Here is a 26,541-nt window from a genome sequence, read left to right as displayed (position 1 = left end):
CCATAGTATGAAGAATAGAGGCACTTATTGAAGAAGATAGAAGATGCAAGAAACCTTGTACATAGGACAATGATGCCTCAGCCCTCTTCAAAGAACACACCTTGGGACCTCACATGGTACTCTAATTTGCTGTCAGCTGCCCCAACATATTTTCCTGAATCTCATTGATGGACTGAATTCTCTTGTTTTTCAAAGGTGGTTTTAATTCTGGGAAAAGCCAGAGGCCACAAGTCTCCAGATCTGGGCTGTATGGGGACTGAATCACCTTGTTGATTTGATCTTTTGCCAAAAAAACTGCATAAGAGAAGATCCAAGATGATGGAGGAGTAAGTAGAAGCTACACTAACCTCTTCCCAGGACCAATCTGGAATTATAATGAAATTGTAGAGAAATCATCTGTAATAACCAATGGAACACTAGCTGGGGAAAAGCCTTATATCTATGGACAGACAGAAGAAACCACCTCACCACTACGTTACCAGTATAGAGTGTGGAGGAGACACGAGAGGGCTATCGGAGCTCCTAAGGGTAGCAGATGAAGTGCCAGAGGGAAATTCAGTGGCTGGGGGGTTCACCGTGGAAAGTACGGGGTCTAAATTCCGCCACCAGGATCACTGTGCTGAGTCATCCCATTTTTCACACAACCTGTGTGAAATGGAAAAATTTCTAGAAACATATAATTTTTCACAACTCAATCAAGAAGAAGCAGGAATCCTGAATAGAGTGATAATAAATATTGAAACTGAAGCACTAATAAAAAAACTCCAGGCACACAAAAAGCCCTGGAACAGATGGCTTCACAGGCAGTATCTACAAAACATTTAAGGAAGAGCTAACTCCTATCCTTTTCAAACTATTCCAAAACATTCAAGAAGAGGGAAGACTCCCAAACTTGTTTTATGAAGCCAGTATTAGCCTAATTCAAAATCAGGTAAAGACACAACAAAGAAAACTTCAGGCCAATATTGCTTATGAACAAAATCCTCAATCAAGTATTGGCTAACTGGATCCAGCAATACATTAGAAAGATCATACAGCATGATTAATTGGGAATCATCCTAGAGGTGCAAGGATGGTGTATTTGCAAATCAATAAACGTAATACACCACACACACAAAATGACACACAAAAGACACATGATCAAGTCAATAGATGCTGAAAAATAATTTGATGTAGAAAAGCAACAGTTTTTTATAAGAGCCCCCAGAGAAGTGGGAATAGAGGGAGCATACCTCAACATAATAAAGACCATATATGAAAAACCTACAGCCAACATCATACTCAATGAGCAAAAACTAAAAGCTTTTCTCTATATCAGGCACAAGACAAGGGTGTTCACTTTCAATACTTTTATTGAACATAGTATTGGAAGTTCTCTCCACAGTGGTCTGGCAAGAAAAAAATAAAAGGCATCCAAACTGGAAAGGAGGAAGTAAAACTGTCATTATTTGCAGATGACATGGTAGTGTACATAGAAAACCCTATAGATTCCACCAAAAAAAAAACTACTTGACCAAATAACTGAATTTGTGAAAATTGTGGGATACAAAGTCAATATTCAGAAATTGGAGGCATTTTTTTGTACACCAACAATGAAATATCAGAAATAGAAACTAGGAAAAAATCCATTTACTATAGCAGTAAGAAAAATAAAGTATCTAGGTATAAACTTAACCAAGGAAATAAAATACCTATACTCAGAAAAACACAGAACACTGAAGAAAGAAATTAAGGAAAATATATATAAATAGAAGAGTATACTGAGTTCATGGATTGAAAGAATCAACATCATTAAAATGTCCATACTACCCAAAGCAATCTATAGATTCAATGCAATCCCTATTAAAATACTGATGACATACTTCACATATTTAGAACAAATATTTCAAAAATTATATAGAACCAAAAAATACCCTGAATAGTCTCAGCAATTATGAGAAAGCATAACAAAGCAGGAGGGATCATAATACCTGACATAAAACTGTATTACAATGCCACTGTAATCAGAACAGTGTGGTATGGGCATAAAAATAGATGCATAGATGAATGGAACAGAATAGAGAGGCCAGAATAGAGAGACTCATGTCTCTATGGTCAAGTAATATTTTCAAAGGAGGCAGGAGCTTAAAATGGAGTAAAAATAGCCTCTTCAATAAATGGTGTTGGGAGAACTGGAAATGTACATGAAAAAAGAAAGCAGACCACCAACTTACACCATACACCAAAATAAACTCAAAATGGATAAAAGACTTTAATATAAGTCATGACACCATAAAAGTCCTAGAAGAAAACATGGGCAGGAAAATTTTAAATTTCTACTCATTAATATTTTCATCGATATATCCCCTAGAGCAGGGGTGTCAAACTCATTTTCACCAGGGGCCACTTCGGCCTCATGGCTGCCTTCAAAGGGCTGAATGTAATTTTTGAACTGTATAAATGTAACTACTCTTTAACCAGGGGCAAGGAGTTCAGTGCTGCCACTGGGTAGAAACAAGGTGCTGGGCCAGATAAAACCAGGTGGAGGGCCAGATTTGGCCTGTGGGCCTTGTGTTTGCCACCTGTGCTCTAGAGCAAGGGGAATAAAGGAAAGAATAAACAAATGGGACTTCTAAGTGTAAATGCTTCTGCATGGCTAAAGAAACCATCATCAAAATGAAAAGGGAACCAAACGTAAGGGAAAACTCATTTGCCAATGATAACCTCAGACAAGGATTTGATCTCCAAAATATATAAAGAACTCACATGACTTCACACAAAGAAGACAATCTAATTTAAAAAATGGACAAAAGACCTGAATAGAGACTTCCCCAAGGAGGACATGCAGGTGGCTCACAGGCATATGACAGTATGCTCAACAGCACTAGCCATCGGAAAGGTGCAAACTACGTGAGATACCACTTCACACCATTTAGAAAGGCCATCTTTAACAAATCAACAAACAAGTGTTGGCAAGGATGTAAAGAAAAGGGAACCCTAGTGCACTGTTGGTGGGAATACAGATTGGTGGAGCCACTATGGAAAACAGTATGGAATTTCCTCATAAAACTAAAAATGAAACTGCTTTTTGACCCAGCGATTCCACTGCTGGGATTATACCCTAAGAACCCTGAAACACTAATCTTAAGAACCTATGCACCGCAATGTTCATAGCAGCACAATTTACAATAGCCAAGTACTAGAAACAGCTTAAGTGCCCATAAGTAAATGAGTGGATCAAAAAACTATGGTACATTTACACAATGGGTGACTAGCAGAAAAAAAGAAGGAACCTTTTGCAACCGCATGGATGGATCTGGAGAGCATTATGGTAAGTGAAATAATCCAGGTGGTGAAAGACAAATATCATATGACCTCACCTTTAATAGGAATCTAATGAACAAAACATACAAATGAGCAAAATAGAACTAGAGTCATGGAAACAAGGAACAGGCTGACAGTAACCAGAGGGGAAAGGGTGTGGGGGATGAGGAGGTTAAGAAAAGGCAGGATCTAATCAACAAACGTATAAATGATCCATGGCCATGGACAACAGGTTGGGAATGACCTTGGGAATGGAAGTTGGGTGAGGCAGGGGAGAGCAATGGGAAAATTGGAATAACTGTNGGGGGGAGAATGGTGGGGGAGGGAGGGTGTGGGTGGAGGGGATTGAAGGGGGGGAATAGAGCAACTGTAATGGTATAATCAATAAAATATATTTTAAAAAAAGAACCTATGCACCGCAATGTTCATAGCAGCACAATTTACAATAGCCAAGTACTAGAAATAGCTTACATGCCCATAAGTAAATGAGTGGATCAAAAAACTATGGTACATTTACACAATGGGTGACTAGCAGAAAAAAAGAAGGAACCTTTCACAACCGCATGGATGGATCTGGAGAGCATTATGGTAAGTGAAATAATCCAGGTGGTGAAAGACAAATATCATATGATCTCATCTTTAATAGGAATCTAATGAACAAAACATACAAATGAGCAAAATAGAACTAGAGTCATGGAAACAAGGAACAGGCTGACAGCAACCAGAGGGGAAAGGGTGTGGGGGATGAGGAGGTTAAGAAAAGGCAGGATCTAATCAACAAATGTATAAATGATCCATGGCCATGGACAACAGGTTGGGAATGACCTTGGGAATGGAAGTTGGGTGAGGCAGGGGAGAGCAATGGGAAAATTGGAATAACTGTAATAGAACAATTTTTAAAAAGCCTGTGACGTGAAGAAATGTTTGCGGCATAATGTTTAAATTAAAGGGTAAGTTAAAATAAGTATATATAATTTGGTACAAAAAATAACAAACATCTGCACAAGACTTGATGTATAAGCAGGGGCTTTGTTGTGATGAAGCTGCCAATCACCAGTTTCCCATAGCTGTGGCCTTACTGAATCATTGAAATGATTCTGAATCTTCTGAAAACTATATATTTGGAAATTTTGCAGTAAGTCCCTGAAAACAATAAGGGTTTAAAGAAAAAGAGATACTGATAAATTCCATCTCTGTACCAGTCTCTGTGATCAAGCAAGTGTCTACATTTTCCTTAGAATATTGAGCATTGGGATGATTAGACCACTACCTCACTACTGAGTTTAAAGAAGCTGCTTCACCCATCTTGAGGTCGGAGAATTCAATCACAATATGAAGACTTACATTAAATAATTCCAAAGTTGACCTCTCTCTCAGATTCTCACAGATTCTATGTGATTTTTTTATTGGGTCTCCTCCGGCCTAACAAAAAGTTACCAAACTAATGAGGCAGTGAGATTCAGAGACCACAGCATCACCCCTCTCTCAGGTTTTTACCTCTCTACTCATTTTTTAAAACTTTCTCCATAAATCACTTAGAGAAACTTCCAAAATGCCCCTTTCATCCACCAGGAAAGCCCCATGACAGCTAAGTTTGGACTGCTCGCTCCTTGCCACTGATCATTTCAATGAGGTCTAACATTCAACCTAAGTTTGGCTAATAAGATTCAAGTTTCTAAGAAGCGGGAAGTGGGACTTAAATATTGTAGCAGGCCAGCTTCTACCTACCGTCTGGATCTAGAAGCAGGGGAAAAACAACATAAACAAAACAAAACAGATAGACAGAGGTTTGGATTTCTGACAGGTTTTGGGTTCTTATAACCAGTAAGTACTTTCTTAGACTCTTTTATATTCTGCCATGGGGTTTCCTGACACAATCTCATAAATTCTTCCTTTTAGCTTGAGCGAGTTAACGTTGATTTCCTTACCTGCAATCAGACCATCCTGATTAGTATGCCGCAGTGTCTTAGGCTCTGCCCTGACGGGAGCTCAACATTAGAGGAAAAGGGGGGGGAGGGTTTGGAATTCTATTTAACACTTTTTCTTTTCTTCTCATGATAACAGTAAAATCTTTGATTTCATACAAGATGTATAGTATTAATATTTTATAGCCTCTAGTCAGACCAGAGTAAAAAACTGACATCGTTGCTTAAGTTCCTGAAAAATCTAAACTCCTCTCATTCATTTTGTTTTTCTTTCGATAAACCGTTGGATTTAACAATTTGTAGAAATAGTATTTTGTTCCAATGGTTACAACACAAGTAACCAAAAAACAAAGGTCTTTGTTTCCCTATCTCCCTAGATGGGGATGAGAGGTTGAGAAAAGTTGTAAGAAACACACGAATAATGCCAATATGCTATGACTCAGAATGTGTTTATCCTTCAGATGAATTTTCTCACTCATGGCAAAATAACAGATTGAGTGATTAAATTCAATCAAAGCACCATTGTTGTTTACATCTTCGATGACAAACAATGCATTGTAGTTCAATCATTTGACTAAGTGTTTTACCTTTCATTGTTTTGTCATAGATTAATTCTGACCTGAAATGCTAATCATTCATCTTTCTAAATTCTAATATGATCTTCACGTTGTCAAGCAACAAACTGGAAGAAGCATGACCTTTGAAACCAAGTATCTTTAAGCCATCACCTAATTAGGAATTAGTTACAATTTCAGCAAGACTGCGTTTTAAACAGTTCCCTCTAACTCTATACCAACGGTCCGCACAGCTGCTCTGGCTGCTAACCTCCTGCTTGTACAGCATCTCTCTCTGCACCAGTGGTGTGGTTTTACTATTTCAAACGAAAAAGGAACCCCAGAAAGCAATTTGTTTTGATATCTCATTAATGTCAGATCCAGTTTAACAACAATTTCTTCTGCACAAAAACTACACTTCAGGGCAGACATATACAATATATTTAAATGGGCATTAGTAAATAATTCCATCCAATGGGTCAATTTCTTAATTACTTGAGAATGCATTTTGTAGTTCATTGATCCTGAAAGACAATCTGGAAGGCTACAAAGAAAACTGACAGTTGTGTTACAAAGCTCGTTCTTTGAGCCTGAGCTACTAAGAGCCTGAGAAAACTTTTAATACACAATAATCGGTTGTTGTTATATACAGCAAACAGCTCTAGGTCTAGTCAATCACATTCTCTACTCTTCAGGAGATTCAAAACTGCTCCTAAGGAAACTGTGATTTGGCTAATGACCCCCTTGCAATTACAGTCTTTGGGAAGTGGGTTGGCTTTCTCACTCAGCAAGAACAATGACTGCCACCAACACAACCCACTCACCTGGCATGCCATTAACAACATACAATAGCAGTTAGCTGGGCTCCCAACAGAGAACACAAATTCCAGGTGTCTACCTTCAGTTTCTATGAAAACCCTGTGAGAGCAGGAACATTTGAGTGTGTGGACTTGATGTGTGCTCTATATGGCTATTGGGACTTTCAAGGTAGCTCCAGGATCAGCAAGCAGCACTAGAGGAAGTAGAGTGTCCAAGATCATGGCCATACATTCAACCCAGCAGTTCTTATTTTAACTGGCTGAAATGTTAGATGTCTGAGTAGGAGTCTTTTGAAGATAAAGTTTGAAAAGCAGAGTCTAAGAGAGATGCTCTTCATTTGTTCTTAATAGAGTATGGTAATCCTTATATCATCAGAGCTCGAAAGAGTTGTAAATCTGGATCAAGATTATCCCCCCCCTTGAAAACCCTCTAATGAAATAGCCTTTCTTGTTACAAGCACGATGTTCTCAGCTTTGATCGTGGGTTCAGGTGCACAAGAGCCAAATACAAGACGTCTGCTTTTGCTGTAAAATTTTGTTAAATAGCATTGCTTATTAGGCTGTCAAAGTCCCATATGATACATTTTCTTTCAGAAATGATTTACAAGAACATTCATCCTCTCCTGAAAAATAGGTTTGCTGCTCTCATATAAAGAAACATATGTATCCCATTGAATACACGTGTGCCTTTACATTTTATCTGCACAGGAAGCTCAGAACTTCAGGAGATTCTTCATTCTTGCTACCAGATTAGTTTCTCCCTCCTTCAGTGGTTTTGATGTTGTACTTCTATTTGAACAGCTTTATGTGTCTTCTTGTCATAAACAGGCAAAGCATTACTGATAAGTGAACACTAATATAGGAGCCAATAATGAAATTAACAAATTGATGAACATCCTAAAAATCACTGAAAATCAAGAGAATTATATATTTCACAATAATTTGCTTTTATGCTCAAGTCTCTTACTCTGTGTCATCAGCTACTGGAATGGGGACAGATTTGAAGGCATTATCAAAATAAATCTCCAAGGAACTAAACAGATTCTTTTTTTAGTTCACCCACTAAGAGTCATGTACCTCACACGACTCTCATTTGAAGTAGACTTATTTTTGTACCAGACACAGTTCTATCATGCTTTGGGGGTTCCTGTTGCTCTCAAGAAGAAAAACAAATCTTGAGAATGATCTATATGGCCTCTCATTATCTATCTGGCCCTGCCCTCTGCTTCACCCTTACCTCTGACACTTACTCCCTTCAGATTTCCCCTGTCCCCAGTGCCTCAGAGTAGGCACATTTCCCCTCTTGTGAACTCTCAGTCCATCAGGCCTCTGCAGGCGGCAGATTATAGATTGTAGATTATACCACTATTACCTCATGCGATGCACATCTCAGTTCCCCAAGAAACTTTAAATCTCATGTCTGTTTTGACTGTTTTTACCAGTAATACAGCTTTACAAATACAGCTTTGTAATACACCTATCACAAAGCGTAACACATTCTATGTGCTCAATAAATATATCTTGAGTGAATTAATAAAAGTTGCTTCTCTGATCATAGTGAATTAAAAGAAGCAAATTATGGAAGGAATTAGCCCTAAACACACACACACACACACACACACACACAGTAACATTCTGATCATGTAGAAGGGTAAAAAACTATAAAAAGTGGACAGAGAAACTCAGAAATTATTGGAGTCTAGAGACAAATTGTCTTAATAATCATTAGACATTAAGGCATTTTTAATCGTCTTTAATAGCATCATTATATTACAGTGTGGTAAAGTAATTGAGGTCATCAAGGAAGAGCTGGGTTTTTATCTATCCTTAAGGTAAAAGAGATATTGGTAATTCACCTTTAAAATAGACACTTTACCCAAGTGTTTCTTTGAAAGATTTTCTTATTTTCTATAGGTTACATTCAGTGATTGACAAAATATACTCATTTGCATTTTTCTTTCCACCTTTTAACAATTTGGACAAATGAAATATTCCCCAATCTCAGGTTAGAATAACTTTGTATTGTACCACTCTCCTTTTGCTCAATTTGATAATTGCAAGAAAATTATTTTCAAATTCCCCTTAGTAATGACATTCTTTTGAAAATTTTTATTATATTTTTAACAAAAACACTAATGTTATGTAATGTTTTTTTTAAATTCTTCTAAAAAAGAGAATACTCTGTGTTGAATATAAACCAAATTTTGTTTCACGTTGCATGAACAAAGCCAAAGAAGTTTCCACTTGAATTCTAAATTGAAGATGACCTTGTGCTTTTCTGAGAAAGGCTGGCAGCTGAGGTCACTGGAGTGTATTGTGATGGACAGAGCAGTGCTGTGCGTGGCTGGGAGGCACATCCATTGTGTGGGTTACAGCCAAACACAAAGAATTAGACAGCTCAGAGCATTCTATCATTTCATTTAAAAATAATTGCCAAAGTCATGCCCAGCAACCATTACAACTCTCGTGAAAGAACAGCCCTCAATGGTTTCATCACTTCAGACAGGCAGTTTGACTATTCTCAGCCAAATGCTATGGATCCATCATATTCTGCATTGGTTTCCTGTGACATGCACCGAAGCAGCATTTCTGCTTCTGCAGGAGGCAAATCCCCTCTACACTGCATTGTATGTAATTCTATCTCACACGGTGCAGCTCATTGCTTCAAATTGACCACATCATTGAAAGGATACAAGGAAAAAGAAGATGCAGAAGCTTCAGACAGCAGTCTAGAATGTGAATATATAGCAACTCCAAATCATTCATTTTCCTCAAGTCAACATACTGTTTAAAAAGCTTAAAATCAGTTTCAAAACAAAATGTCCACAATTCCTTCTTCAATAAAAACATAAAACATTTTTTAAAAACCTAACCTGTTCCAAATAAGCCTCTTAAGGTATTTCTGAAGTAGTGATACTTAAGTAGAATATTTTGATTGATGGAGGCTTATTTTTAACTTCTGCATCTTTCAGGAACAGATTAATGGTAGCAAAAAAATATGTTTGGGATTTAAGAGCAGGTGGAAAAACTTACACTTGATTTAAAGGGGAACTTCTAATCTACTCTTCTTGAGTATCTTCAATATATAGGGACAAAAATACCTTGTCTCTTCTAAAGTATTTAAAGACAAAAAGTATGTGATAACTTACCATTAAAATTTACAGCCCGGATATAACCAAGGAGCTCTTTCCCATCAATGGTACTCATTCGTGGGCAAAGGCCAATGTAGCCAGGACAGAGATCTTTGTGCATGTTGTGCAGGGCGTACGCCATGGAATACACCGCATCGATTACAAACTGAACCTTCCCCTCCTGCTCGTAAGATGAATCCCGTGCAATTCGCTCCAGCCCTGCAACATAAAAAGGGGAACCATCAGTTGGCTGTTAGATTTCACTGAAAGACGGCATTAGGGCCAAAGTTTCCATCATATGCAACTCATTTAATGAGATAAAACTATTTTATTTTACTTCCACTTATACTAAATAAAGTTTATAAACTGGCATTAAATTACATAGCAACAAAAATATATAAATAAAATACATACAGTTTCATTATCCTTATTTCCACTATATTGAGTCTTTATTATATTCTGGTGAGTACATATTATTAGTATGTAAATATTACATATCATTAGTATGTAATTACCAGAATATAATATATTAGTCTTTAGTATGTTCTGATAATTACATATCATTTTGGCAGTGATTTGATCTTTTAAGTAAAATGAACAAGTAGACTTGTTTTTTCTTAATCTTAGCTCCAGAGGCATCATTTAATTAGTGACCCAAAGTCAGGTCTTTCCCCAACCAGATCTGTTCTTTTTTCGACTGTGTTCTATTTGTAAGCCCTTTTTATAAATGTTAAATGAAAATATATCCTGTTTATCTTTAAGAGAATCATTTATTTTCTCTTCTTGATCTTATATCTCTACTTTATTTTATTTTTTATCTTTTCCAGCTTTACTGAGTTATAATTGACACATAACATATTGTAAGTTTGGGTGTATCACAATGATTTGATATATCATTGAAATGATACATAATGTTAAATGATTACCACAATAAAGTTAGTTAACACAACCATCACCTCACATAGTTGCCATTTTTTTTTTGTGGCAAGAAGCTTTAAGATTTAATCACTTAGTAAATCTCTAGTGTACAATACTGTTAAACTATAGTCACTATGCTGTACATTAGCTCCTCATAAATCATCTATTTTAATTTTCTGTTAAAAAGATGTCAAACTGTCAAGATGAGTATCATTCAGAATAATTGTTTCTCTGTTTAGGGCTGAGAATTTGTACTAGGTATTATCATTTTAGATGTAATAGAAGCATAGAATTAAAAATGAAAGATAAATTTGATGTGAAAACTAGATGCTATATTATGAGTTCTAATCCTACATTTTCATTTTGAAGATGAAGAAGCTGGGATGCATGGAAATGAAATTCACTTAGGACACAATGGAGCAGATGTGGGAACCATTCCCAGGTCTCAGCTCAAAGCCCAATATTCATGCAATGCCCAGAAAAAATGTAGATGACAAAAATGTTTGGCACTCAACAAAAAAATCAGAGAAAGAAATTGAGGGCTTACTAAGGGTCCCAAAAAGATCCTTTATCACTTCCACATCCCCACAACCTTAGATGTGCTGTAACACTTGGAAACCAAAAGCAAGCACTTTAAACCTGCCTTCCCATCGATGCCAGTTAGTTACTTCTAATAGAGTCTTTAAATTCAGCAACACCTTCTTTTCTTCACACTAACACATATATCCTCTAAATTTAGAGAGTTGAATTAAAATGGTTATTTATACTTGTTTCTTTGCACTCATAAAACCAGTGGCTTTCTTCTAGACAAATGTAGTGAACATTTCATTCATTTTTATTCATGCAATCATTGAACAATTTCTTCTGGTCTCGGGCACTTGCTACGTTCTGATCCTATAAATGTGGTTGGTTGGCGCTCTGTTCCCTGCAGTCCGTCATGATCCTGAATCCTTCATCCCCCTTTTCCACATACTTGTGTGATTGTTTCTGATGGATCAACTTCCCATTCCCCAAGATTGAATCCATTTTTCCTCCAACCTCAGAATCCATTCATTCTCAGCTTTTTCACCCATTATTTTTTCTATGACTTAGAAATATAAAAATGAATCTAAAATGTTGGTGTTATGGTCCAAATCACTTTAATTTATTTGGAATCTAGCTTTCTGAAAAATTAGTTTTCTACAACTTTCCTGTCACTTAACTTCCAGCCCACAGTTCCATCTGGTCATGTGATGATCATATGATCATCAAAGTTATGCCTACTGTAACTTTATGTAGTCTGTTTCCATGTTAAATTTAATTAAATCTAAAACCAGGCTCTCATTGTAAAGAGTTACACCATTATTTCCCTAAAACCTCCTATTGAGGGTTTTGCAGGTTCGGAGGACAGAGAGAGGGGGCGGATGTAACAAAGAACACCTGCAGGTGCCAAAAAGTACATCATGTCCCTCAAGCTGCCTTAGCTTCATGATCTAAGCTAAGATCCATGCAGATGTGGGGACCCCGTCCTTTCCCTAACTGCATGGGGCACTTTGTCTCCTGGGTCACAGGGCAGTTCTGCTTATGGCCAGAATGCCATCAAGTGACTTGCTGAAACAGCCATTCAGCTTCTGCCTAAAATGTCTCGCCCCCAGTTTTAACCACAAAATGGACAATTAATATGTAAAAACTGAAGAATGGTCACAGAAACCAAAATAATTCAGTGATTTCTTTAAAAGGTCTTATTTGGTAACCAGGCACTCTGGTTAGTCGAGGACTGAAGAGTTTCTCAGCACAGAAGACCAAAACCTGGACAGTCCTGGTCAGACAAGCAAGGTTGTTTCTGAAGAAAGGAGGCAAATGACAAGGAAATTTGTTGAAATAAGATTCAAATTACTACTTTCAGGGTAGACTTCCTGGGTACACATGGAGATCCTGGTGGTCCCTTTCTTTAACTGGTAAAAGAAAATTACTGAAACTGGTAACTGAAAATGAAGACTCTGCATCGCAGAACAGTTGTTCCTATTCTTGGTTATCTTCTCAAGATTCATCAGCGCACTCCAGATTTTTTTAATCAGACCTCCCAGCTAGGGACATGACATGTCTGTAGTTTCAAAACACAGAAATCCACCTGTCTCCATCAGTTTGGGCTGCTATAGCAAAGTACCATAGACTGAGTGGCTTGTAAACAACAGGAATTTATTTCCCACTGTTCTTATTTCTCACTGATGGGTCCCAGATTTGGGACCCATCATAGTTGGGTTCTTGGGAAGGATATCTTCTGGCCGATTTCTTGTTATAACCTCACAAGGCAGAGAGCAGAGAGGAAGCAAGCTTCCATGACTGTTGTAAGCGCACTAATTCCATTCATGAGGGCTCTACCTTCATAACTAAATCTAACCCTAATTATCTCCCCAAGGTCCCACCTCCTAATATCAACCACCATATTAGGGGATGAGGTTTCAGCACACGAACATGGGGAAACACGCACATTGAGTTCACAGCACGGACATCCCAGGTTATGTCATTTCCGTTGCCCCTCTGCAACCCCCGCTGCAGACGCACACGGGCACATGCAGGCGCATCTCTTCTGGGAACATTATTGTTCGTTTATATAATTTGGGTTTTTTTTAATGGACTTGAAAGGAAGAGAGAGGATTTCCACGCCTCCATTACAATAGTGTGGAGTGCGCTCAGCAGGCATAGCATGCCCAAGCCAAATTGTTCTAGATTTAATATATTATGACTTTATTGTAATGCTACTATAACCACCCTATCAGTCTATAAAGATATTTCTGAGCATTCAGTAATTGGAATAAAGCTTTATACCACATTTTCCTGATAAACGTTAATAGAGATGCTCCAACTTAATAGATAGACTCTTCCTTGGATTTTCCTAAAAAATGAAAACAAATTTCATATATAATGGATTTATATTAATTCCCAAATACCACACCATCTTATTAAAGGGAACTATTTAAATTTTTACCAAACTCTTATTTCCCTTACTACTTACAAACTCCAATTAGTTTGAGTGAAGACAGAAGATACTCAACTTTGCACATTTTTTTCCTTGTAAAGGAAAGGTCAGAAGGCTGTCTAGGGACGACTGTCACACGAGCCAATGGACACCATTGGTCTTTTTTTCTAAGTCAATGTAAACACATGGTGACAAAAGACTGAACTCTATTATAATTTCTAAATTTAAAAAGAAATTCTTTGGGGTTTGGGGGCTGTTTAGAGAATGCATTTTTTTCTGTTCCTTAACAGTTCGATCTCATGGCGATACTTGACAGGAATTAGTTTGTTCCTCGCTTCCTATATCCATTTGTCTCTTTCCTCTAAAAGAGGAACTTAGGAAACTGACAGTGACTCATCAACTTAATTGGCTGTAAAATTTCATTATGCTATAGTTTCTAAAGTTAGCATTAATGTGTTGCTATAAAGTGCTAAATATTGTCAAAGGCTGTATGTCAGTCATCCATTTAAAACACTGTAAAGTTGTAATGTGTTTTTAGTGTATAGCTTAAAATTAACAACATGTAGCAAAGTGTGCAGTGGTAGATGAAGTCAGCCTCATAAATTTTATTGCAAGATTGTTTTATGTTTCCAAATGAAATCTAAAACTTCTAGCAATACCTCATGTTCCTGGACACAGAGTAAACTCTTGCTGGCCCAAGTGATGACATGTGTATTTCAGTTAAGGCCTTTCACACAGCACATGTATCTCTTTGGTTTTTGTTTCCTCTAAAAAGGCCAATCTGCTCAAGTTTGCCAAGTGCTCTGTACATAATAATGTGCTCCCCTAGAATGAGCCTGATGTAAATTATAAATTCTTTGACTGACACATAGTTGCTCAGCTTTGCTTTCTAAGAACTTCTTATTTCTTAGGATACAGTTTACTTTTATAAATTAAAATGATAGGGGCTATTTTCCTTTTTCTAATGTTAATGTAGTGATGATCTAATAAACAGCTGGCCAAATCAGTGGGGAAAATAAAAAGTCATGTTAGTCCTTTTATTCCCAGGAAAGCAAACATTCCATTGGTTGGCTTTTTTACTATAGCTTTAGCATGTAGTAGAAATAATCCACACTCTAAATTTGTGTGTTAAAAATGTTTCTTTGTTTATCTTCTCCCTGACTTTTTCTTAAGTATGCAGCTACTGTTTTAAACAATTAAATCATTTTCCTGCAGTTACTGTGCAGAGATTAGTAAGAAAGGGAGAATTTGTCAGCTTCTATGAATAAATACATGTATGCATGTAGGACCAAATCTTTGCTGGTATCTTACATGTATGTGGTAGGTGACTTTGAAATCAGTGAGAAACATGCCAAGAACTGCAGTGCACACTAAAAAGTAAATGTAAGTCATCGAATACTGAACTTCAACTGATTTGGTTTCAAGGACACAATAGGGGGAGGATGGGAAAGAGCCATAAGCACATTCAATTATACTGAACATCTCCTAAGCACTAGGATTCCCAAGTGAAATGTGTACACTTCCCAAACTGCAGAGAGAGGGCAACAAGGGCCCTGCAGTAGGGCAGAGAGACAAACTGACTGATGGATGCAGCAGGCCACAATCCTCTTTCTCAGAGGACTGCCCAGTGAGGCAGACCTGGGATCAGGGCCCAGCTGCACAACTCGTAAGGCCTTGCGCACTAACCTGAAGGAACCTCACTGAGCCTCAGTGCTCCACTAGGAAAACTCTCCACAGGGACTTCTGTGATGGGGCCCCCATTGCTCTAGCCAGATCTCCTGGTCCCACCCCACCTCCCTGTGCTCCACTTTCAGGTCCTTGAACATCACATGAGCTCTCCAACCACAGGACTTCACTTACATGTCCACACTGTAACTTTCTTCACTCCTTCCCAGAAGCCTCCTCAGCCTCCCAGCTTCAGATAACATGCCAGCTCAGTTGTGCATGGACACAACTGAACAATCTATCGATCGATTTATTTATTTATTTATTTATGAATTTATTTATTTTAAGTTCAATCATTAATAATAGTATTTTTCTTTATTTTTATTGTTGACACTATTGCAGATGTTCCCATTTCCCCTCCTTAGTCCCCCTCCACCCTGCCCGACTCCCCTTTCCCACTGGCCATCACCACACTGTTGTCTGAGTTCAGAGGTTATGCATATATGTTCTTTGACTAATCCTTTCATCTTCTTTCATCCAGTCCTCCCCTCCTTCCTTACCTCTGGCAGCTGTCAGTCTGTTCCATGTGTCCATGCCTCTGTTTCTATTTTGTTAATTAGATTCCACATATAAGTGAGATCATATGGTATTTGTCTTTCTCTGACTAGCTTATTTCACTTAGCATAATAATCTCCAGGTCCATCCATGCTGTCACCAAAGGTAAGATTCCCCTCCTTTTTATGGGCATGTAATATTCCTTTATGTAAAGGCACCACTGCTTTTTTATCCACTCATCCACTGATGGGCACTTGGGCCATTTTCATGCCTTGGCTGTTGTAAATAACATTGCTATGGACATATAAAGGTGCATATATTCTTTCAAATTGGTGTTTTGGGATTCTTAGTGATATTTAATTATTTTCAACCCACATCAGATCAAATATCATCATAAATGATGGGTCAAATACTGAATATTGTTCAGTTGGAAACAGAGAGCCAAGACTGCTATTTAAAATTATTTCTAGGGTTGAGGAGAAAAGTAAACTGAAGCAAACATAGGTTGAATGTAGAGACAAAAGTTGGGAGGCAGGTATGTAAAGAGCAGAAACAGGCTGAAACAGTGGAAAACAAAAGTAAGAGGAAATAGATTTCATATGCCAAATTTACATATTTGTATACTTAATTAAATCTGAGAGTAAGGATTGGGGACATTCAACAAATACAGGAGTAAGGAGCCTTGAGACTAGGTAGTAGAATATTGGCCCCATTAACAAAATGTGGAAAATTGGTGAATAAAAAAATTCAGTTTATGACAGTTTCCTGACTGTGTCAACACCTGCCAAAATGACGGGTCTATAATATTCTGTGGCATTTATGACACCCTCTACCACAGTATAGACTTTATACAATTCTGAAATTATTTAAAGAATAAAAGGTCCAAATATTCAGAGTAATCATTTAACAGTTATATGGTTGATTAATTATTTATAACATCACAATAATTTAAGCCACTTTATGCAGTACTATCATAAGGCCAATGGCCTAACAAGTCAAAAACCTGTGTTCTCACGCCATGGACAACTGACTTTGTCCTAGGTTGATTCATGATTTTTTTTTGGCAACTGCTTACCTCTCAGAAAGAATTAGAGGATTGAACAAGATAATTAACTAGGGGCCCTTCAGTGTAAAATTCTGGATTCTAAGGCATGTTAATTCTGTTTCCTCTTTTCACTCTCTAAGACCACTTGAAAATTATATAAGAGTGTAACTGAACAAATACCGCTAAGCGCAATTTTCCAAAAAAGTTTAGAATATCCAGTAACTGAGCTACTGTTGACCTGCAAATTTTGCAAAATATTTTTTAAGAGGCAAATATCAGCCTAAGCTTTTCGTCCTACCTTCTCTGTTTGATTAACTGTATGACCGCATTTTCATTATTCTTAGACTTGAAATATACATCAGATCTGATTCCTCAACAAGGAGGAAAGTTTTCCGTTCTCTTTTAATTTTGATTCAATGGTTAAAGAAAAAAAGTACAGAAAATAAGATCAGAGCCCTGGCTGGTGTAGCTCAGTGAATTGAGCACTGGCCCGGCCTGTGAGCCAAATGGTTGCCAGTTCCATTCCAGTCAGGGCACAGGCCTGGGTTGCAGCGGGCCAGGTCCCCACTTGGGGGCGTGCAAGAGGCAACCGATCAATGTTTCTCTCTTACATGGATGTTTCTCTTCCTCTCTTTCTCCCTCCCTTCCTCCGTCTCTAAAAATAAATAAAAGTTTCTTATAGAAAAGATCAGAGAAGTCAAAGGGGAGGAGGGCTCAATTAAAATGGGTAGGATACTTCACAAATAGCATCCCTTTACTCCTAAATTATTGTTACTATTTTTTTACACATATAACAACTAACACTCAAAAAATTGAATAATTTACCTAGGATTACATATTTATGGCAAAAGATGATAAAGTCAGGTCTGACCCAAAACCTCGGCCCCTACTACTACCCTCTCCTCTCTGAAATGTCCCTTAATTCTTCCAACTCACATTTCATTTCCACTTCTTTGAACTCTTATTTTACTTTCAGCCACTGGACATATGATTGTCTTGTGTCCTGAACTGATTAGTAAATAAAGGTCTTGTGTGCATGTTTATAAAAAGTAGTAGAACAGGAATTAAAGAATATTATAAAATAATATTTTTACATTAGATAAAATGGTGATTGGATATTTGTGGTGAAAGCCAAAGCTAATAAGGCATATAAATTTCTATTTCTAAACATTAATAAAGTATTTTAGCTTTGGAAGGTAAGAGTGCACGTGTGCATATATTCATAAACCTATAAGATGTCCCTAGATAAATAACATCAAGTTCAAAAGAGAACTTCACACCCAAGGTTCTGTTTTGTGGATTCTACAGTGGGCTTTGTCAAGGGCCTGTGTAAACAGACTGCAGACTGTTTAACGGTGGACTAACTTGAGCCTCAGGCTTATCTATTTACAAAAGGCAGAGAAAATGAGAAGATAAGGGTCCTCTGCTGAAAATCACCTGTTCTATATCTTCCTCTGTAATTTAAATGTCCTCCCAAGAATTGAAGGCTCTTAGAGGCCTGAGGACACATCAGGCAACATTTGTAAATTAAGCACTGAGGAGTGGTCCCTCAGCCCACAGTAACTTCCCTCCTTTGTGCCTGGCAGTAAATGGAAGATGCTTCAGGCAGTGCCAGGTGTCCCCTTCAGGTGTTAAGTTTTCCATGCGGTGCCCTAGGGTTCTTAAAACACTGACTATTCTAAAGTGAGAGGCAAATAAGCTTGAGACTGTATCTTTAGGCAAAACAACCAGTTGTTTTTTAAAAAAGACATTCAGAAGAGGAAGTTATTTCATAGATATATCCCTAAGTCTCCAAATAAACAAGAGACATTTGATTAAATTCAAACAGTTGCATTTCCCACATAATTATCTTAGATCATACATATAGGGAAAAATTCGATTCAAAATAGTATATAAAACTGTTGATAAATAGAAACTCAATAGTTAAAGAGTTTCTCTCTTTAAAGCATATTCAATCTTCCCAATAAAAGAATTCAAATTTTCCCCTCATAATTCCCACTTTAGCAGATTCGACTTCTAATCTCCCACCCCAAAATATTTCATAGTCATTGTAATGGCTATGATGTGGGTTAGGATTTGCCTTTTAAATTTTTTAATTACAAAATTAACACACAGTCTTAGAAATGTGGGGAGGGAGAAGATGAAAAGAAAATGAAGAATGTTTACTAGTCAACCTTGTTAACTACCATTCTCATACTAGTCTATTGTTTTATGATAGGGGACTCAAGAGTTAGAAAATTTTAGTTTAAGGTTGATAGTTATAAGCCTAGTAAGTAATGCATATATTAAAGCTTTTGTTTCAGAAGCTACAGATAAGGCCCATCCTGGCTCCTGGGAGAAACGCCTGACCTCCTGGGGCATTGCTAAAGACCACAGCCTGGGACAAGTGGAGGCATCTGGGCCACTGGGTTCCAGGGAGAGGCAGAGGACCACTTGTCCCTGGGAACAGCTAACTGCCCAGGACAAGAATGCTGCAGTTTTTTTCACTTAATTCTCCCTAAATTTCAAAACCCCTCACAGCACCTTGTGTATTCCCTGGTATAAAAATGTTGGCCTGGAAAGAAAACGTAAGGCGGTTCTGTTAGTGTGCAAACCCACTGACTTCTGAGATCACTGGCCATCTGAATAAAGCTCCATAAAGATTCAATCTCTGGGTCTGCTTATTGGGTTTGGCAAGTGACAGGCAGTACGAGCTCCAGTGTCTTTTCCAGTTTCACTTATAGCATTTCCTTCTTTCTCTTTTTAAAAAAATTCTCATCCAAGGATATATTCATTGATTTGAGACAGATAGAGAGAAGGAAGGAGGGGAGGGGAGGGGAGGGGAGGGAAAACATCTATGTGAAAGAGAAACATTGATCAGTTGTCTCCCGTGTGCATGCCCACCAGGAATTGAACCACAACCTAGGCATGTGCCGAGAATCAAACCCAGGAAATGTTTGGTGTACGGAATGATGCTCAAATTAAGATGATTCTACCTTTTAAAACATACTGTATTTACTTTACTGATAGTGAGAATTTCCCTATTTGGCAATAAAGCATGGTTTCTATGTTTAAATTACAGTTCATTTAATGGATTCAAATTTTGCATTTAACTCTGTTCTGAAACTCAATGTGATATCTGAGGCAAGGAAGGAATCTTAACATCATGTTTTCCAAACAGTAAACCAATTCTTCTAGACTGTTAATTAAATGAATATTCTTTTTCCCATTAATTTACATGAGTCAGTTTTAACCTATCAAACTCATATATTCTTATATATATTGGGAATTTTTACTCCAGTTCACTTGTCTCTTAATATGTCAATATGAAATATAATTATTGTAGTTTTATAAGTTGTACCATCTGTTCATACAAGTTCTAGCATTTCTCTTATTTTTAAAATTAGTTGCAGATTAAGTCCTATCTCTTCTGCACAATAACAAAAAAAAATGCAAAAGACCATGGACTTCCAGATCAGACAGATAAAGATCTGAGACCCTGCCTCTGGATATCTGACTCTTCACCTACCAGATGGGGGTTTACACCGCTAGAGTGTCATGGTTGTTGTGAGAATGAGAGCATCTGGCACATTATTTAGTGAATAAATGGGCACCATTATTTGTCACATGGGCTACAACATACTTAACCTTCTATAATGTGCAACACTTTTTCAACTGCACAAGGAAGTAAAAATATAAACCATACACATATATATTCATATACTCATTCAATAAACATGATAAAGGTGGTTTGTGTTCAAGGATTAGGAACAAATCCCCTGCAGCCAATCTGCCTGGGTTCAAATCAAACACCACCATTTACTATTTATGAGACTTTAAGTCCCTGAAATTCTCATGACTCAGTTTTCTCATCTATAAAGGATAATAGATAAAAGGATAATATTATGCTTTTATTATCTATAAAAGGATAATAGAGAATAATAATAGTATTTGCCCATAGGGTTGTTGTCATAATTCAATGAGTTAAGATAAATAAGGCAGTTTGAAGAGTATATTGAAAATATACTATACTATAAAGTACTATACTATAAAGTACTATAGTATAGTACTATACTTTAGTACTATAGTACTAAAGTACTATACTATAAAGTACTATAAAAGGGGATTCTTATTAACATTAGTCATTAAGCTCTTGTGATACGTGACAGGGTCTGTCCAGAAAGTATCCAGCCATATACTATGAAAAGTAGAGACATTTATTGAAGATGATACAAGATACAGGAAACATTGTATACAGGACACTGATACCTCAGTTCCCTTCAAAGTAGGCACCTTGGGACCTCACACAGTTCTCCCAATTGCCATCAGCTGCCCTGTCGTATTTTCCTGAATCTCATCAATGGCCTGAGATCTCTTCCCTTTCAAAGGTGATTTGAACTTTGGGAAAAGCCACAAATCACAAGGCACCAAATCTGGACTGTATAGGGGCTGAGTCCCCTGGGTGATTTGATGTTTTTCCAAAAAACTCTGCACAAGACATGATGCATGAGTGGGCATATTGTTGTGATGAAGCTGCCAATCACCAGTTGCCCATAGCTGCAGCCTTGTGAATCATCCAAATAGTTTCCTCGAAGAAATGTTCAAGCTTTATGCAAAATTTGATGCAGATTTGTTGCTCTACTTGCTCAATCACTTTGAATGTGACAGCCACACAGTACATAAGCTCACTCAAAGCGTCTACCACCCCTACCAACCAATACAGTGAAGTCATCATTGTTCATGCATGTGCATTCCAATTCACTCTCCTTGGCTGCAAGGTTACATCAATGTTTCACACACCATTCTCATTATATTGACAATGATTGGACTTTTTTCAGACAGACCTTATATTAAGCACTGTGCTGGATAATTACCACGAGGTTAACTAATACCCACCTGGTCCTGGATGTCATGGAGTGACAGCCGGGCTAAGATCTAACGGGTACATGGGAGTGAATCAGGTTAGGCAGGGAAGTAGTGTGGAGGGGACACAGAGGCAGGTGACAGCAAAGACTCAGGGATGGAAGACGCAGAAGAGTATAAGGGGCTGAAATAAGGCCAGAGAAGCTGAAGCCTGGGAGGCATGCAGCACAGGTGAGTCCTGAGAAGGGGGGGGGGGCAGATTATGAGACCCTGCAGGCTCCCTGGAGTCAATGTGTCTTCTTCCAAGAGCAGTGAGAAGCCATTGAAAGGTGAAATCAGGTTTCACACTCAAAAAAAGCACTGGGTCAGAGGAACAGATAGGAAGGAGGAAAATGTGGATGGGAAAGGCTAGATGGGAAGTTATTTTATAATTTGAACAAGGGCATATTATGGCCTGGGCTAAAGTGATGATGAAGATGGAAAAATGTAAATGCACTTGAGACATGTTAGGAGATACATTTAACAGGATTTGTTGGAACCACAGCAAAGGGTGCTGCCAAGAGTGACTTCCAGTTTCCTGGCTTCAGTGTGTGGGCAGACCCTGCCGCCAAGGAGACGAGCAACTGCCTAGGCCAGAAATACACTGTCCCACCAGATAACTACATGTTTGCCTAATGAGTGATCAACACAGTGTGTTGTTTCTGTGAAGATGGGCCAGGGAAATGCCATCTCCTGCACCAAACCTGCACCCCCTAGAACCTGTCTGCTCACTTGGCAGTACAGAAATGTGCCCTGCCTGATTTGTGACATTTCTACGTTCACATAAAGGTTTCATCACTGGGCTTGTACTTTTATTATTAATCACAAACTCTCTAGGAGGTAAATGACAACCCAGAAACTGGGGAAAGAGACGGCACCGGAACTGCTTCCCAGACTGGCATCATTCAGCAACTGACTTCAGTCACTCCACTGGCAGATTATTAGTAGTTTTCTCTCAGTTGTTCTCCTTTGAACAAAAAGCTGAACAGTAAATATGATAGCCTGCATAAAAACATGCATAGGAAATAAAACTTTTCTCCTTTCCACTCTTTCCAGTTCCGCCTTCCTTCTCCCCTGCTTTCTCACTTTTTTTAAGGCTTTTGTCAACGATGAAGGAATGTTACTATGAAAACACATATTATGAGACTCTAGAACTTATAATTAATAAAATAGGAATGCTCATGCTAAAACCACCTTAAAAGGCATCCTATTGCTGTTTTTAAACTTCATGGCATAACTTATTAGTGGTTTTTAAAATCAATGCAGTGGGTCACAAACAGGATCCCAATGTTTTAAAAATAAAACAGAAATTAACTGCACCACATACAGTAACAGGAAGTATTGTTTCTTAAAACTTTTTCAGGTGCAAGGCATGTGTGTGCTAGGTTGCCGTATACAACAAATTATTAACCTAGAGTGTGATCCAAAAAAGTTTAAAACTCATTGACCTTGTCCAATCTTCTTATCTTACAAACGGTGAAACTGAGGTTTCACCTGAGTGATTTCCAGGGCCAACATTTCAGAAAAAGGCAAAGTCAGGAATAGAACCCTAACCACCTAATTCTAAGACTCTTCTGTTTACATCATATTGCTTCTTTTCAGCTGCCTTTCCCTCCTTTTGTAATTAAGTTCCATTGGGGATAAGAAAACTTGAGGGAATCTTAAATGAGTTTGCCCATGAGGAATGAAAAGCCTTGGAAGAATTAATTAAATGAAGTATGGGAAGAGATAAATAACAGGAAAGTGTGAGTTATGGTAAGGTTTTTCTCTCCTGCCCACCTAAAAGTCATATCGGTGGAAACCAACCCCTTTCAAAGAACCCTGGGATTTCTTGCTTGTTGTTAAAAATGCCCAAAAAATGTAAAAAGCAATGGATTTTATAACAGAAACCTACATGTAAAAGACAAAAGCAGAAATACCTTAAATGTAAAATGCATATCCTTTTAAATAAAAACTTTAGGGTCTCCGTGTACAGTGCTGGGCCACCTAGATGAAAAAGGAAACAATCATCGCCCCTGTGCAACTCGGACAATCCTCCGGGTGACTGACTGGGTCTTTTACTTTTCTTCCCAACTTTAGGGGTCACAGCCCAGGCGTAGGTATAATGCCAGTGGCTGATTAAAGCAGGTCGCAATCTGTCTGGCAGAGTTTCTATGCCATCCTTCAAAGGGACAGGGACCAGACACGATGACCTCTCTTGTTGCCTTCCAATTAATTCAGTCAGCCTCTGCTTCCATCAGACATCTTCAGGGATGCAAGCCATCTACTCATTCCAAGTCCCCACTAGGAATCAGTAAACACACAGGCTGCAGACCACGTTTAATGAATAAGCAGGATTCATCTTTCAGTCTTGATTTACAGCTTGTTTCTAAATATTATTTTCTCTTCCAATAATCTGCAACCTCACAAAAGGCAAGGGTTGGATCTGCCTCCTCTGAATACCCACAGGGTCTCATCCAGTTTCCAAATACAGCTTAGGTTAATATCAATGTTTGTTCAACCAGATGGAATGCAATTTCTTTCTAAAGAAGGACATATCAATAAGATAATTCCAATTGTCTGTGCATAAAGCCTCCCTCCCCTTTGCTTTAACATTCTATGAAATGCCACTCTAGGAAATTATAATAAAATAAAATAAAGTACAGATGGGAAAAATTGTCAAATACACTAAAGCCATGCCTTCTACTTTTACGTTTAAATAAAAGGTAGAGTTGGTAGGGGTGTTTCATGTTTCATCTCTTTCCACAGGGACTGGCAGGATAGGTTTCCTAACAGAAAAAATAGAACATCTAAGACTAACTGTATTAGATAACATTGAAACAGCAGATCCAAGATGAGGTAAACGCTCATTTAGAATCCCTCATAAATCAGTTTATCACTTCCTAAACAATCATAAGACATCAGTATTCATTAAGCAGAACTCAGACACACTGTTGCCTGAGATCAAAAATTGTACCTTTTGACTAGTAACATACCTTACAATGGAAAAAGAAATAGATTTGTTTGATTTTTTAATCTAACTAATATAAACAGCAATGTCTTTCAAGATTACATATACACTAAACTATAGCTCATGATTTAGTATGATATAGGGACTTAGAGAATTTTCCAAGACAAAAGTTGAATTCTGGCTCTGGAAGTACTAATTTAACCACCAAGAGGCTGTTCTGGTGACAATCCTAGGTTTATTCTTGAGAGATAGAGCATGACTGTGGAGTTCAGGACCAACAAAATGGCATTGGTCTGATTAAGGTAGAATAAAGTATATAAAACAAAGTGGAGTCACCGATGTCAACCAAAATGGCTGTCAGTCAGCAATGACACTTTGGTTCAAGAGGGAAACCACCTAAGTCATAGCAGACACATCTGGCAAGGAGACACATTTAAGGTACCTGCACACATGGTCAGAGCAGACGCATCTGGCAAGGACACCTGAGATACCTGCACATGTGGTCAGAACAGCCATGTCTACAGAGCAGGACCACCCACAGAGAGGCTCCTGGGCAAATTCCATTCTTGCTACCAGGGATGGTAGCAAGAATTCTACCAGAATTCCATTCTTGCTACCAAGTAGAACAGCCATGTACCACCCATGGGCTTCTGGGTAAATTCCATACTTACCATGGGTGGGGGGGGGGCCAAGACATTTACTGAAAACACCCAGAAGGGTGGAGTACTCCACTTTCAAGGTATAACTGAGGCAGGTTCCAGACCACTGCTGAGACAGCCCAGCTCCACATGCCAGAGTGCTGTTCCATGTTGATCTCTAGGCATCAGCCAGCTGTCCTCTGGGACTGAGGGCTTCCTCTGTCCTGCTGCCCACCTGGCTCCGGAGGTCCTTCCTCTCGAGATTCTGACAACTCCCTTGCCCACTGTGCTGTCTCCTAGACCTGAGACTCTGGAACTCAGGTTCCTTAATCCCCCACAGATTGCTCTGTGTGTGTGTGGTATGTTTCTCTTAGGCTGTTGGAGTGTGAGTAGGATATTAATGTAAGTTGATGCTCTACTTTGAGTGAACATGCATTCAATAAAACCTGACTGAATAGCATAGCTACCTTGCGTGACTCTTGTCTATACCTTGGCACTGGGCTGCTCAGCAGGCAGCTAGCCGAATAGTTGCCTGGCTGACTTACAGGAAAAACTATATCACAAGCATACACTTGTGACGATGACCCATTGGAATCTCTAATTATTATCCCTGTGTGCAAATACAAAAAAAGGAAAATATTTTCATTTTAAAACTTTCAATGCATGGAAATGCAAGAGAATTGAAAATATTTTCACATTTAAACTTTCATCACAGGCTTTAAATATCAAAACACATTTTGTGAGGAAAATTATAAATAGAAATTTGATATATTTAGAACTGATGTGAAAATCATAGCCTGAGATGCACTTTAAATTTATTTCTAACAAATCCGCTTTTTGGATCCTGTTCTCAGTAGTTTATTTTTACTCCCCAGATTATGTTACTAGCATCAAGGATGTGGATATAAAACAGGGAGCTATAATAAAGGAAACATTTAGACATAATGGCTCAAGTGTACAAATGTTCATAAACAGCCTTCTTTTCAGAAGCTGAGAGGAAGAGATTTTTACATTAATTGGGACTTATTATGAGGCAACTACCATGCTAGACAAATTGGATATGTTCTTACATAAAACTTTGCAATAACTCTATGAGGCAAGTTTTATCATTCCCACTGTTTAGATAAGAATACTGAGTCTCAGGTTAAATAACCTGCCCATTATCAAGGACATGCCAAGCTGGAAAGCCAATATTCTAA

General features: G+C 38.1%; 1 protein-coding gene across 1 annotated transcript in view; it reads right to left on the bottom strand.

The window, feature by feature from the left end:
* GRM8 (glutamate metabotropic receptor 8) overlaps positions 1-26,541 on the bottom strand; it is an 830,046-nt gene that overhangs the window by 325,749 nt on the left and 477,756 nt on the right. Inside the window, exon 7 of the mRNA XM_037049282.1 lies at positions 9,750-9,950. Within this exon, the coding sequence (XP_036905177.1) occupies positions 9,750-9,950 (201 nt within the window). The remainder of the gene's footprint in view (positions 1-9,749; positions 9,951-26,541) is intronic.

Source organism: Sturnira hondurensis, unplaced genomic scaffold (assembly GCF_014824575.4).
Source record: "Sturnira hondurensis isolate 20B ecotype Veracruz unplaced genomic scaffold, ASM1482457v3 Scaffold0006437, whole genome shotgun sequence".
Taxonomy (NCBI): Eukaryota; Metazoa; Chordata; class Mammalia; order Chiroptera; family Phyllostomidae; genus Sturnira; species Sturnira hondurensis.
The sequence above is the reverse complement of the archived record's forward strand: the minus strand, read 5'-3'. Positions and strand labels throughout refer to the sequence as shown.